General features: G+C 43.4%; 1 protein-coding gene across 1 annotated transcript in view; it reads right to left on the bottom strand.

Moving 5' to 3' along the window:
• The window catches only part of diaph2 (diaphanous-related formin 2), a 503,895-nt gene that overhangs the window by 392,813 nt on the left and 94,875 nt on the right, over positions 1-16,207 (bottom strand). Inside the window, exons 2-3 of the mRNA XM_070883985.1 lie at positions 10,371-10,403; positions 8,013-8,189 (exon numbers count right to left, since the gene is read on the bottom strand). Coding sequence (XP_070740086.1) covers positions 8,013-8,189; positions 10,371-10,403 — 210 coding nt within the window. The remainder of the gene's footprint in view (positions 1-8,012; positions 8,190-10,370; positions 10,404-16,207) is intronic.

Below are 16,207 nucleotides of genomic sequence, written 5' to 3'. Positions count from 1 at the left end.
CTTCATTGCGAGAGGGATGGAGTACAAAAGCAGGGAGGTCTGCTGCAACTGTACAGGGTATTGGTGAGGCCGCATCTGGGAGTACTGCGTGCAGTTTTGGTCACCTTACTTAAGGAAGGATATACTAGCCTTGGAGAGGGTACAGAGAGGATTTATTAGGTTGATTCCGGAGATGAGGGGGTTATCTTATGATGATAGATTGAGTAGACTGGGTCTTTACTCGTTGGAGTTCAAAAAGGATGAGGGGTGATCTTATAGAAACATTTAAAATAATGAAAAGGATAGACAAGATAGAGGCAGAGAGGTTGTTTTCACTGGTCAGGGAGACTAGAACTAAGGGGCACAGCCTCAAAATACAGGGGAGCCAATTTAAAACCGAGTTGAGAAGGAATTTCTTCTCCCAGAGGGTTGTGAATCTGTGGAATTCTCTGCCCAAGGAAGCAGTTGAGGCTAGCTCATTGAATGTATTCAAATCACAGATAGATTTTAAACGAATAAGGGAATTAAGGGTTATGGGGCACGGGCGGGTATGTGGAGCTGAGTCCACGGCCAGATCAGCCATGATCTTTTTGAATGGCGGAGCAGGCTCGAGGGGCTAAATGGCCTACTCCTGTTCTTATCTAAGATTGTGATCAGCTTCAGTGTTCCTGATCAGACATTTCTCCAAACAGCTGCCATGTTGACAGCCCTGACAAGTGATAAAGTAGGTTAATTTTAAATAAACAAGGCGGAGTGAAGAGCAAAGGGCCACGAGTACCAGATGTTGAGAAGGAACAAGACGACTAGGTAACATAAGAACTTAATAGGAGCAAGAGTAGGCCATTTGGCACCTCAAGCCTGCTCCGCCATTCCATAAGATCATGGCTGATCTGATCCTGGCCTCAGCTCCACTTCCCCGCCCGCTCTCCATAATCCTCAACTCACTTACCATTCACAAATCTGTCTATCTCCACCTGAAATATATTCAAATTATACCGCCTCCACAGCTCTCTGGGGTAAAGAATTCCGAAGATTCACAACCCTCAGAAGAAATTCCACCTCATTTCTGTTTTAATTGCACGACTCCTAGCTCTGAAATTATGCCCCCTAGTTCTAGATTCCCCATGAGGGGAAAGAAACATCCTCTCTGCATCGACCCTGTCAAACTCAACAGAATCTTATATGTTTCAATCAGATCATCTCATTCTTCTAAACTCCAATGAGTATCGGCCCAACCTGCTCAAACTTTCTTCATATGACAACTCCTTCATCTCAGGAATCATCCTCATGAACCTTCTCTGAACTGCCTCCAATGCAAGTATATCCTTCCTTTAATAAGGAGACCAAAACTGTATGCAGTACTCCAGATGTGGTCTTACCAACACCATGTATAGTTGGAGCAGGAGTTCCCTACTTTTATACTCCATCCCCCTTGCAATAAAGGCCAACATTCCATTTGCCTTTCTGATTACTCTGCTGTACCTGCATGCTAACTTTGTGTTTCATGTACAAGAACTCCCAGATCCCTCTGTACTACAGCATTTTGTAATCACTTCCCATTTAAATAATTTGCTTTTTAATTTTTCCGACCAAAGTGGATAACCTCACATTTTCCCACATTATAGCCCACCTGCCAAATTTTTGCCCACTGACTGAGCCTATCTATATCCCTTTGTAGATTCTTTGCATCCTCCTCACAACTTGCTTTCCCACCTATCTTTGTATCATCAAAATTTGGCTAAGTTATACTTGGGGCGGTCCCTTCATCCAAGTCATTAATATGAACTGTAAATAGTTGAGACCCCAGCACTGATCCCTGTGGCACCCCACTAGTTACAGTTTGCCAACCTGAAAATGACCTATTTATCCCGACTCTATTTTCTGTTAGTTAGCCAATCCTCTATCCACACTAATATATTACCATCAATCCCATGAGCTTTTATCTTGTGCAGTAACATTTTCTGTGGCTCCTTATCGAATGCTTTCTGGAATTCCAAATACACATCAACTGGTTCCCTTTTATCCACTCTGCTCGTTACATCCTCAAAGAACTCCAGCAAATTTGTGAAACGTGATTTTCCTTTCATAAAACCATCCTGACTCTGCTTGACTGCATTATGATTTTCTAAATGTCCTGCTACTACATCCTTAATGATGGACTGCAACAATTTCCCAATGACAGATGTCAGGCTAACTGGTCTATAATTTCCTGCTTTCTGTCTCCCTTTTTTCTTAAATAGGGGTGTTATATTTGTGGTTTTCCAATCTGCTGAGACCTCTCCAGAATTCAGGGAATTTTTGTAGATTAAAAACAATGCCACTATCTCGGAAGCCACTTTGTTTAAGACCCTAGGATGCAGGCCATCAGGTCCAGGGGACTTGTCCATCTTTAGTCCCATTAGTTTGCCTAGTACCTTATCTAGTGATAGTAATTGTTTTAAGTTCCCCTTCCCGAATAGCCCCTTGATGATCAATTATTGGGATGTTTTTAGTTGGCCAAGGATGGTTCATCCTTCTCTTAGCATCTGTTTTTCTCATTGGAATAAATCTTTGCTAAGAGTTATGAAATATCTCCTTAAATGTTTGCTACTGCTTTTCTACAGTCTTAACCTTTAATATATTTTCCCAGTCCACTTTAACCAATTCTGCCTTCATACCTTTGTAATTACCTTTAAGTTCAGAACATTAGTTTGAGACCTAGCTTTCTCACCCTCAAACTGAATTTGAAATTCTACCATGTTATGATCACTCTTCCCAAGAGGATCCTTCACCAAAAGATCATTCATCAATCCAGACTCGTTACACATTACCAGATCTAAAATAGTCTGCTCCCTGGTTGGTTCCACAACGTATTGTTCCAAGAAACCATCCCGCATACACTCTACAAACTCTTGCTCAAGGCTACCTTTGCCAATTTGATTTGTCCAATCAATATAAAGATTTAAATCACCCATGATTATTGTTGTACCTTTCTTACAAGCCTCCATTATTTCTTGATTTATACTCTACTACAGAGTGGCTACTGTTTGGGGGCCTGTAGACCACTCCCACCAGTGACTTCTTTCCCTTATTATTTCTCATCTCAACCCAAACTGATTTTACATCTTGATCTTCTGAGCAGGTATCATGTTTTACTACTGCACTGATCTCATCCTTTACTAACAGAGCTAATTCCACCTCCTTTCCTTTCTGCCTATCGTTACAAAATGGCAAATACCCCTGAATATTTAGTTCCCAGCCTTGGTCACCTTGCAACCATGTCTCTTAAGGCAATCAGATCATATCCATTTATTTCTATTTGTGCCATCAACTCATCTATCTTGTAACAAATGCTTTGTTCGTTCAGATATAGAGATTTAAATTTTGTTGTATATACACTCTGTCCCTACTAGTCACACTCTGGTTAACATTACCTCTTTCACTACCCTGCACTTTTGCCTTCTCCGTTCTCTTTTACTTTTTAAATTTCCGTCCACCAGATCCCTGAAGCAACTAGTTTAGAAAGGAGCATCTTAGAAATTGCAAAACTCGGCATTTAGTTTGCTCCAGTTCTAGTGAATTAGAATAGTTTGATTTTAGAACAGATTTTTTTTTTCCCCAAAAGGGGGCATGTCCAGCCACTTACGCCTGTTTTGCAAGTTTAGGCAGCGAAAACTTACTCTAAACTAACTTGAATGGAGTAAATGTAGATTTTTGTACGCTCAGGAAAACCTTGCCTATACTTTAGAAATTAGGCATAGGGAACGAGATGGGTGGGGGCGGGAAGGAGAGGAAAGTTTACAACATTAAACACTTAACTTTTACAAATAAAAAGCCATCAATAATAAATGATAAATAAATCAATAAATCAACAAAAATAACAAAACAAAATTATTAAAATTTTAAAAAATAATAAAAATAAATAAAAAATTACGTTTCTACTCACCTACTGCAGCAGCGTGCTGGGACGGGGCTCCCCAGGAGATGCCGGTCTGGCGGGCCCCGCCACCCAGGACTTCGGACGGGGCCTGCACCCAAGCGAGATGCCGGGCGGGCGGGTCCCACCGCCGCCGATGACACTTCGGGCGGGCCCCGCACGCAGAAGATGCCGAGCCGCCGCTGAGGACTTCGGGCAGGGCCCGCCCCCAGCGAGATGCCAAGCGGGCAGGCCCCGCCGCCGATAAGGTAAGGGCTGTCAGGACACTCGGCCCGGCACGGCACAGGGGCGACGTCCCTTTGGCCAGGGATAGGGTCATCGCCTGGGCACAGTCAGGGTGCGAGGGTCAGGAGCTACTGCGCACGTGCGCAGCTGCCAGCACTGTTTTTGGCACAGAGCTGTAGCTCCGCCCCCAGCAGCTCCTGCTGTGCTGCGCCGAGCTGGAAACGGGTCGACAGATATCGGAGAATTGCGAGGTAAGTATTCGGTGCAATTTCGCAATTAGGCGGGCCTCTCCGACGTGCGCCGTTCGAGCGGGAGTCGAAACTTGAGCCCATAGAAACACTATACAAAAACTCACCAGAATTACACCACAAATGAGAGATGATGAATATTGACCAACTCAAAAATGTGTTTTTTCCCCCCACTAGAACAAAGAAAAAAGCTTAGTAGCATATTGACTGTTTGGGACAGTCTCGATGGACCAGTCTTTTCCTGCCCGACTTTTTGTATGTCTTATGGTTTTGTGGGGGGGTGTGGGGCAGGGTGGTGTGGAAAAGATAAGGGGATGTTGTTTAGAGGTTTTCAAGATCAAATCTGCCAAAACCCAATTAGAATTCTGATATAATAATTGATGGTCAGTTTAGCTAATAAAGCAAGCCACATTGGCATGCCAATCAGAGCAATAAACAGGAAAAGTGCAGGCATGCAAATAAAGAAAGTTAGGAATGAGTGGAGTACAAGAAAGATCATACTATATACAAGCTATGGAACGTCCTCATCATGGGCCTAAGTTTCGGGCTGTGCCAGGACGCCCGTTTTTCGCGCCGCAAAGTGTGCCTAAAAAAAAAAAACTTAGATTCTCCGGCTCCCTGCAGGTCCTCTGGAGCCGGGCGCAGCGCAGCACGAGCTGTGGGGGGCGGAGTTAGGTCCCTGCGCTGAAAACAGTGCCGGGACCTCTGCACATGCGTGCTACAGTGGGCGCGCATGTGCAGTAGCTCCAGGCGCCCAAAACTGTGGGAGGGGCCCGAAGCACGCAGCCCCTAGCCCTGGCCAAATAGCCTCACTGGGGCTGCGTGCATAAGGCTGCCTCCCACGCCCAGCTCCTGCTTCCTCCCGACCCGACCCGCGCTCCCCCACCTCCCTCCACCCCAAACCGAACCGACCCGCGCTCCCTCCCTCCCCCCACCCCCCTACCCGACCTCCCTTCTCCCCCCCCCCCCCCCCCCCCAGACCCGACTTCCCTCCGCCCCCCCGACCCGACGCCACCTACCTGTAAATCTGGTGCTGGGGACAGGCCCTGCCCGAAGTCTTGGACCCGGCCCGTTCAGCCTCCCTCGCTTCCTCCCTCTCCCCCTCACTTTCCTTCTCCCCCCTTCACTTTCCCTTCTCCCCTCCCCCCTTTTCCTCTCTCTCTCTCTCTTCCCCCACCCCCTTCTTCCCTCTACCCCCCTCCTCTCGCTGTCAGAAATACAGACACTGACAGAGTGAGAGACACAGACAGACAGATAAACAGAGAGATAGAGACACTGACAGAGGCACACTGTGGGGTGGGGGGGCATCCCAGCATGCTGTTGGAGGGCTCACGGTGCTGCAGTCGGTAAGCAGAAAATGTTTTATTTATTGATTTTTTTTAAAAATTATTTATTCATTTTTTTTGATTGATTTATTGATGTTATCATTTATTATTGATGATGGCTCTTTATTTGTAAAACTGAAGTGTTTAATGTTTGTAAACTTCCCTTTAACCCCCAGCCCCCATTCCCTACGCCTGATTTGTAACCTACGCCTGATTTTCTAGAGTGCAGACAAGGTTTTTTTGAGCGTACAAAAATCTTTACTTACTCCATTCTAAGTTAGTTTGGAGTAAATTTTCACTGCCGAAACTTTGAAAACAGGCGTAAGTGGCCGGACACGCCCCCTTTTGAAAAAAAAATTCTGTTCCAAAGTGAAACTGTTCTAACTGACTAGAACTGGAGCAAACTAAATACCGAAAATTTGAATTTCTAAGATACTCCGTTCTACACCAGTTGCTGCAAAAAAATCAGGAGCAACGGAGGCTGAAACTTGGGCCCCATATATTAGGATAATGCTATAGTCATCAAGAGATTGGAGTGAGTAATACATGGTTTCATCTTAAGGTCCGATGCTTCAAAGACAATATCTTGTGTTAAGCAATATGGTTCAGCAAAGGTGTAGGCGCTACCTCTAAGGCAATTTAGAATCACCCCATGATGTGACAATGGCTTGAGTGAAAGAGGCTTTGATTTCACCTGGCAATTTTTGACTTGTCAAACTGGTAACATACATTTAGAACACAAGAACACAATATAATTAGGAGCAGAAGTAGGCCATACAGCTCCTCCAGCCTACTATGCCATTCAATAAAATCATGGCCGATTTTCAATCTCAATTCCACTTTCCTGCCAGATCTCCATAATCACTTGATTCCTCGAGTTCAAAATCTATCTATCTCAGCATTGAATACACTCACCGACAAAGCCTTCACAGCCCTTGAGTTGAGAATTCCAAAGATTCACAAACCTGAGTGAAGAAATTCCTCCTCATCTCAGTCTTAAATGGGCAACCCCTTATCCTGAGACTATGCCCCCTAGTTCTAAACTCTCCAGCCAGGGGAAACAACCTCTCAGCATCCACCCACATTCAATCACCCTCAGAATCTTAAAAGTTTTAATGAGATCATCTCTCATTCTTCTAAACTCCAGAGATCTACTCAATCTCTCCTGATAGTACAGCCCTCTCATCCCAAGGATCAATTTAGTGAACTTTTGCTGCACCGCCTTCAAGGCAAGTACATCAGTCTAACTGGCGTATAGTTTCCTGTTTTCTCTCTCCTCCTTTCTTGAACAGCGGAGTTACTATTGCTAGCTTCTGATCCGCGAGGGCCATTGTAGAATCTAGGGAATTTTGTTAGATCATAACCAATGCATTCACCTCTTTTAGAACCCTCGGGTGTAGGCCACCAGGTCCAGGAGATTTGTCGTCTTTTAATCACACTAGTTTCTCAAGTACTTTTTCCTCTATTAATATTGATTACTTTAAGTTCTTCAGTCTTATTAGCTCCTTGGTTCCCCACTATTTTTGGTATGCTTTTTGTGTCTTCTACTGTGAAGACAGATACAAAATATTTGTTTAAAGTCTGTGCCATTTCTTATCCCCCATTATAATTTCTCCTGTCCCAGCCTCCAAGTGACCAACATTAGCAGTTTAGTCCAAGGATTTATTTTATGGAAACACAAATTTAGATCAATTATTTTGCGAGAACACTGAAATATTGAAATGATGTCTCCTCTTTCAAGCTTTCCTTCAAAACAAAAGGTCTTGGGAGAAAATAAGTTCTACCCTTTGATAAAATTATACAACATAATGAAAATATTCTGCAGGACTCCACCAGGTGAACCACAAATACCCACATTCACTAAAAAAAACCAAAAGGAACTACAGTTTGAATTATTTTTTTAAAATACTGACGCTGCTGCATTTTACAGGATATTAAACATTGGGCAAAGGCTTCCAGAGGATGGATGCCTCCGACCGGCAAAAAAAAAATTTCAAACCTACTTGATGGTCCTGGATCCACGGTGAAGATTCTTGACAGATCGCAAGTTCCAGGTTTTTTCACATGCGCTTTACACGTGAAAACCCAGAACTTGCGCGGCCCTTACGGACATGTATGCACCCATGGGGGCCGCAAATTACGGGCCATTGTGTCGCACACTACAGCATCTCAGTAATTTTCTCTGGAAACACAGGGCTATGCGCAAAGCTACTAGTAATGTTACAGTTTGCTGATTTAGGAGTTAGAAATGTCTAAAAACATTTGGTCAGTGAGTTCTTAAAATAAATATTCCATAATTTAAAAAAAAACAGTACTTACCATCATTTTTTCAAAGAGATCTAAAATCTCTTTCTCAGAAAGATTCATAAAACATTCCTCAAACACCGGTTGTGCTAGTGGCAAGTCACACAGAGCCACTTGGGAGTCAGTAGGATGCTGTATGTGAGGTTTCTCTTTTTTCGCAGTTGACTTTCGAAAACTGGTTAATCTGTCACGCTGTCAAAATAAATAAATTATATTAAAATCGTCATTCCACATATAGCTTCCTATATTTATATTTTTCTTTAAAACATTTTATTATGAACACATCTTTTACAAAAGCATGCGCATTTCCACTGACTTTGTATGTGAATACCACATGCTTACTCGTTGGCAAAGCAGGATAATTATAGTAGAGTATCAAATTAAAGGCTACACCTTACCTTTAAAATATCCACAAGCAAGAATTATAGCAGGCAAATCTGGTTTTCAACTTACTCGGCAGTATAGATGCACATTAACATCTTAAAGATCATAAAATCTCACTAATATGCATAAAGTCAGCTTTTTACACTTGTTTGAGATACAGTTCCTTTTAACTCAAAAGAGGATCTTAATCGTAAATGTTAATCTTAAAATAAAGTATCTACACTCAGCTTGCTGGAATGTGGTTTGACTGCAGACTGAACTGTAGGCATTGAAGTACTAATGGTGACAGATACATCAAACGGACAGATTGATGCTCAAAAGATTTATATAGCTTTATATAGATTTATATATATTTATGTAGCTTAATGAACCAAATTTGAGGCAGCCATTTCACAGTGCAGTGGTGCTTCAACACACAATAACATACAGTGGTATGATGTAGTTACGTGCCTCTGCAACCCACATGACAAGTTCAACTCAGTCTGCTGTTGGAAGAAATGCTGAGCCGGAGACTTGACCTTTCAGGCAAGTCACCCGAAGCCAATCTCCTGCACTATGCAGTTAAAAGACAGTCGTCATTAATACAAGACTAAAAGTAGGTAGGTTGCCTGCTTGTTCTTTCAATGGTGGTCATGGGGAAACCTAATGATGGAGAAAAGCACACTTCAAAATGGGTTAAAAATGAAGTTAATGATATTTAGCAAGTTCCAAACTCTTAGATCGTGGTTCCAAAAGGCAATTCTTAAGAGCAAAGTCATCATAATCATGCAATTATGGAAAATTTACCTATGTCATGTGAAGACAATAAAACATTCAACACAATTCATGATTTTTAAGTGCCTTATATCAGTTGTTAGCTTGGCATGCATAGTTAGAACATACATATTTTAAGTAAGTTAGGAAAATCTCATTACGTTTAAGGATGCTTTTAACTGGCTTGATCATGATCGGTCTTGAGTGCCTGAAGGTTGAGTTGCTGGCCATTAATTTCATTTAATATAAAATATCTTCAGTCATGAGGAACACACACCAGGAAAATCCATTAATTATGGAATACGCTTGTGTCATGCACAATATAGCAATCCAATCTCAAAATATCTTACAAGCTCATTTTCAAGTTACCTCATGTAGGTTTAAATTTGATTAATTGGTTTAGAATTCAGATTAATAAAATAATGATGGTCACCAGGAACAAGGAATCCATTTATTACCGTATTAAAAATGAATTTGGAATCTGCATAGTAGTTAACATGAAAGAACTTGTATCATTTACTGATCTGCATGAATGTTCTAATTGTTTTCAAGAATGGTAAGGGACTCCTTGTGCAACACGTTTGAATTTACCCAGTCATTACCAGTGCAACAGCAGCCAAGTTATCTCTCAATACTAAATTTGAAAAAAAAATGATGTATTTTGTACATCAGATTGAATTGTAATAGTCAACAACCTGCTGATAAAAAGAGCTCACTAACTGCACTTATTTAAATTCCTTGGAAAGGTAAAACTCAAATATGCTTATCCCAAGGGATAATGGATTTTACCATTTCACCGACTTTCCTTCTCCCAGAGACCAGGCAGTGGAATCCTAATTTAATCAACTCACAGTCCAGCTTTTAAAAAAAAAGACTGAAGTTTATGCTTTTTTCTCATCCTGTTCTTGCAGGCGTAACTTTAATCTTCACATTGTATATGGAGGTCATAAATTCAAAATTGAAAGTATAAATTTCTCAAGAAAAGGAGTCCTATTTTAACTATTCCAATCCCATAAAGTACTAAATAGTTCAGCAGGCTGAGAGAGTGGATTTAAAACACTGGAAGCAAAATTGAGGAAATGTATTAAACGTTCTCATTAGTACCAAGTTATTTCTGAAGCAGAACAAATGCCCATTTTCACAAATATTGTGAGGGGATGTGAACAACTGCAATTTTTAGCATGCATGATTTAGTGAATTAGGCACATACAGCAGGAGATTCCAGAACAGGCTTACCACATCATCCGCCAAAGTTTTTATGTTAAGGTTCTGTAAAAGGCAGAGAGAGAAAAAAGAAAAGCACATCACCCACAGCTGCAAAACATACCCACCCACCATATCAAACTTTAAAGCAGTGTACTTAAGAAAAAGAGTGTGTCTTGGGCATCCAGACCTAGAAAATCCAAAATCAAATAAATTTAAATTGTGGCCGACATTGAGACACAGAGTTTTCTTGTACTATACTTAGAACTCCCGACCTGGATTGAAACTGTTTCAGACTATGCTTTGTGTAGTTAACAAAACTGAACCAACATGCTTTGGCAAAATTCTAGTGATATTGCACACTAGGCATTACCTTAAGTGAGAAAAATACAAAGAGCTTAATTAGTTCCCATTTGATGAAGGGTAATGTTAGATCAGAACCATACATTGTTCAACATGCATATGCAAATTAATTTTCCATCAAAAGTGCTAAATCACCTCAGATATCATCCCTTTTGGAGTTTTGCACAAAACAATAGCCTGTTAATCAGGAGGGTCGTCCTCACACTCTCCACCCAGTCCCCCGGAGTCCTATGCGGAGGCACACAACTGAGTTTCTGACTGTAGGTGGGAGCATAAAGGTCATTTTTAACATCTACGGGTCAGCTCCAAAGTGCAGATTAGTTGGAGAAAGAATGAACGGTGGGTGTTTTGCACATGGAGGTATATAGTAATTTATAGAAAAAGTACATAATTTGATATTTCCTCAATTAGTTGATTTCCTCAAACAAGTTAAAAACCAGCTTGTAGCACTGCAGCTTCAAATTTTTCATAAATTCGAACAATGAATGCCAGATCGATGTAATTAACACATCAAGTTACTTCAAATAGCTAACATGCAGGTGGGAGTCACACAAGAATTGCCCAAGCATATTAATACGGATTTTTTTTCCCTCAATCTGTTTCAGCGAATACACTGATGCGAACACCAAAGCAGCTTATAACAAAGCAGTCTTTATTAATTGTTTCACCGGCCAGGACTTATCAGAACAAAGGAACGCTCTCCCTCAGAGTGCGCTCACTTCCCTCGGACAAGCCCCGTTACAATGTAGGGGCGCAATGGTTATACACTTTCAGTACGTAATACAATTGAGGGACATTCAGTTCACCCTATCCTTTTGTGATCCCTCCTTCCTTTTGTCCACTCATGAGCCGATACCTGGCCTTCCTTGCCCAATTAGATACGGGCAAGTGGTTTCGCAACTGTTTTGCACAAAGAGCTTTTTCACCCATTGCAATGTTACAATGTTACTGGTGTGACTAGTAACTAAGACCTTGAACAAGTCTGCTATTTGTGCTGATGTTGTAACATTTGCAGTCTGACATTCTTTTAGTTATCCTTCCATGATTCCTTTGATCACTTCACTGTCTCTATTGCTTATACATTTTCACACATTCTCATTCCCCTCTTTTATCATTCCATGATAACCCTGGTGACTATTCCAGGAGTATCGTATTCAGCCGTTCGCACTCTCTTTCCTGATCCTCCTTGTCGAGTAGGTCTTTAGTTTGCTGGATCATAACCCGGGAGCCCATGACCACAAGAGGGTTTGCTAACCTTGCCATCATGACTTTACAACAAAGGTTAAAGCAACCAATCAAGCAACAGGTAATTATTACTACGATGAGAATAATTGCTCCAGCATTAGATACAATCCCCAGGGTCCACCTAACAGCCAATCTTTACCTCCCTTCTTATGTGATCAGCGAGATTGGTTATGTTTTCTGAACTATCGGGGATGTAAGTGCAACATTCAGATCCTATCAGGGCACACGTTCCCCCTTTCTCAGCTAACAGATAATCGAGGGCCATTCGGTTTTGTAATGCCACGGTCCATATTGCTATCATTTCGGCCGTGATGCCCTCCAGAGCTTCAGCAGTTCTGTACTTCATCCATGGTGCGTCCTATCCCGAATGGGAACATCATGACCCCAAAGAACCTCTCAACGGGGGTGAGGGCTCGCCTGTGTCAGCTGGAGGCATGTGCTTCCACTAGGGTACGTGTTTGCCGCACAAATGGCACCACATATCCCAAATAGCAGGACCCTGTCCATCGCCTAGATAACAAGGGGTATGCCCTATACCCGCACACAAAATATGTGCCGTTATACGCTACCTTTATGTATAGTGTGTTGGGGTCCCAAGACTGGGCCAACAGACCTTCACCTGTTTTATTCGGAAGGTGAGAGAGGATAGTGACTCGTGCACCTGTTGTGATGTTGAGGTTGTGTGGGCAATCACTGTACCCTATATGTCCCTTTCTGCTGGTGTCATTTCGGGTTAAACATATGGTCCCGGTTGGCCTCCCGATCCCCGAGGTATTGGTCAGGACTAAGAATGGAGGTTCCTTTTTATGGTCATAGGGTGGTTGGTACCATCCCTGGAACGTTTGACTAATGGGGTACCCAGCACTCTCCCACTTGGTGACGTCCCCGTGGTTGCCCACGCGGTAACGGTATAATGCTGCTCCTGCCCTCCGTGATCCCTCTCTTAACCCGCCTTTCATCTTTCGTATTTGTATTGGCCCCCCTCCTCTCATGCTAGTCTGGCTCAGAAGCCACTTGACAGTCTCAGTTAGGGTCAGTGGAATGGGGCACAAAGGAATTCCCCCTTTGGAATGTATAGCGATATGTGAGCACACCCAGCAACTAGAAAAGTTCCCGTTTCGCGCATAAACATAAGACATATATAGGAACGTGTTTACATGGAGTTCCTTTTGTTGTCTTGCTCCCTGTATGTTATAAGCCGCCAACGCCATTATACTAAAAAGAATCCACAACCCCATAGCTATGGGTTAAGTGGATATCGTCCAACGTCCTCTGGGCCCGTCAGGTTCCAAGAGTCCCAAGGACCCGGTTTGTCCAACGGGGAATTGGAGGTACACAACCTTCGGCAGCTCGTCTTTGCTCACCCGAATGTTCCACTTATTCAGCTATGGGATAGAGGAAGTCTGTAACATAAATATAGAGGATAGTTAAGGAGTGATAAGCTTGCAATGATGCAGGTGAACCCAGGCACTTCTCCCTTCAACCTTAACTGCAGTGGGGGTAGTGAGTAACACCTGAAAAGGCCCCTCCCATCGTGGCTCTAATCCTTTTCGAATCCATTTCTTAATCAGGACATACTTCCCTGGTGCCACGAGGGACAATTCGCGCGAAACTGGGAGGTCGAGGTGAGCATCTCGAATCTGGTTGTGGGCTATTCGCAGAGCCTGAGTCAGGGAAAGAACATAGGTGGTCATTTCCTCAGTCATGTGGTGGAACTGGACAGTGGAGGGAACATTCTGATTCCAGGGGGTACTAAGGGGCCTACCATAAATGACCTCAGCAGGGGTCAGTCTAGCCTTACCAGTAGGAGTAGTGCGGATCTGGAATAGGGCTATGGGAAGGAGTTTAAGCCAATTGAGTCCAGTTGATGCTACCAGTTTTGCAAGCTTAGTTTTAAGAATTTGATTAGCACGTTCAACTAATCCCGCAGCTTGGGGTCTGTAGGCACAATGCAGCTGCTGGTTAATGCGCACCTGGGAACAGAATTCTTTGTTAACTTGGCCAATAAAGTGAGGGCCATTATCGGAACTCAGTCGAGCTGGGATACCATATCTCAGAACAATTTCCCTCATTAACACTTTCACAACAGTTTGAGCCTTATTGTCCAGGGTAGAGTAAGCCTCGATCCATTTGCTAAACACATCTACTATTACTAACACCTATTTGTAACACTGAACTCTTTGCAACTCAATGTAGTCCAACTGCAAGGTCTCAAAGGGACCTTCTGGTAGGGGCGTCCTACCCCAATCACAGGGGACTCCCTTCCCTGGATTATGCTGTTGGCAAACAAGGCAGCGACTACTGATGTTCTGGTCCAGCGCCTGGAGTCGAGGGTGCCACCAAGTGGCCAAATGCGTGTCACTTGTTGTCCTTGCTCCACAATGAGTAGCAAAGTGCATACATTCAATAACCCATAGGGCCAACTCGTCAGACATGCAAGTCTGTTCCGCGGGAGTGGTCCAGAGTTTACAGACATTGTCATAAGTATATCCATAATCTTTCCACAACAGTTTATCTTTTTCAGGAGCGTCCTCCTGTGCTTTAATGACATCTTGGATGGTTGGCATTGGTTTTTCCAGGATTTTTAGTTTGACTCATCATTCTGGGCACCACCATTTGTTGTCCACGAGAGGCCTGTTTGGCCTCTTGGTCAGCACAGCGGTTTCCTATGTCAACCGGAGATTTTCCGGTAGTGTGGGCGGTACATTTGACAATGGCAATGCGCTTGGGGAGCATGAAGGCTTGCAACAAGTCAGATACTAGCTGCTTATGGGATATCTCATTCCCATTTGAGGTTAGGAATCCCCTATTTTTCCATAATTGTCCGAAATCATGGGCTACCCCAAAGGCATACCCAGAGTCGGTATAGATATTGACCTCGAGGTCTTTCGCCAAGATATAGGCTCGGGTGAGGGCGAATAGTTCAGCTTGTTGGGCGGAATAGGCGGTCTCAAAGGCGGCAGATTCCAGGACCTGATTCTCCTGGTCTACTATGGCGTATCCCGAATTTCGTCCGCCTTCTGGCTCAATGGAAGAGCTTCCGTCAACATATATAATACAGTCAGGGTCCTCCATTGGTACATCAACTAAATCCTCCTTGACCGAGGTAGCTTCTTGAATTAAAGGTAAACAGTCATGACTCGGTTCTTCCTCATCTTGGGGTGGCTCGGTAAGAAAACGGCCGGATTAATGGCAGTACAGTGCCGAAAGGTCAGCCTAGGATTATTTAGTAGGTAGATCTCATATCAACTCTGCCTGGCCATGATAAGATGTTGAGTCTACAGTTGACCCAAGAAGGCAGCTACAGAGTGAGAGGTATATATAACAATATCCTGCTGGAGGGCAAGGTTGGCAGCAGATTGAAGGCTATTGTAGATGGCAGTTAATATTTGAGTACATACAGGGTGCCCCAAGGCAATGGGCTCTATTTTAGAAGAGTAGTAGGCAACAGGCCTATGCTTATCCCTGTGTTTGAGTTAAGACAGCGGTAGTACAATCTTTCAGGATCGTACAATACAGTTGAAAAGGTCGGTCATAGAGGGGCCGGCCCAAAGCCGGAGCTTGCAGCAGGGCTGTCTTTAGTTCCTTAAAGGCTTGGACGTCTGTGGTTTCTATTTCAAAACTGCCTTCCTTGTTTATGTACGGTGTGAGGTGCTTGGTCATCAGGGCAGCATTTGGGATCCAGGATCTACAGTAATTGATCATCCCCAACCACTGCCGCATTTGTTTAGCCGTGCTAGGGACTGAAAACTGGCAGATGGGTTCGACTCGGCTAGCCTCCAAGGCTCAGTGGGTGCCTGATAAAATGATCCCAAGAAATTTGACTTGAGACTGGCCAATTTTGACCTTTGATGGGGAAACTATGTATCCCAGGGAGGACAAATAATTCAGTAACGGATTAGCATCCTCCCGATTACTTGGTTCATCTGCGCTGCCTACCAGTAAATCGTCCACATACTGAATTAAAGTGGATCCCTTAGTCAGCGTGAGGGACTGTAACTGTTTCTGCAGGCACCTTGAGAATAAGGTCGGGGAGTGGATGAACCCTTGGGGAAGTCTAGTCCATGTATATTGCTGTCCCTGGTAAGTGAAGGCGAACAGGTACTGACTCGCCTGGGCTAGTGGCAAGGCGAAGGCGGCGTGTTGGAGGTCTATTATTGTGAAGATCTTGGCGTTTGCTGGGATTAACGACAGTATCTGTGCTGGGTTGGGAACCAGAGCGTGTAGGGGCTGGACGATAGCATTGATGGCTCGAAGGTCCT

Source organism: Pristiophorus japonicus, chromosome 6, assembly GCF_044704955.1.
Source record: "Pristiophorus japonicus isolate sPriJap1 chromosome 6, sPriJap1.hap1, whole genome shotgun sequence".
Classification (NCBI taxonomy): domain Eukaryota; kingdom Metazoa; phylum Chordata; class Chondrichthyes; family Pristiophoridae; genus Pristiophorus; species Pristiophorus japonicus.
This window is presented reverse-complemented; position numbering and strand designations above follow the sequence as displayed.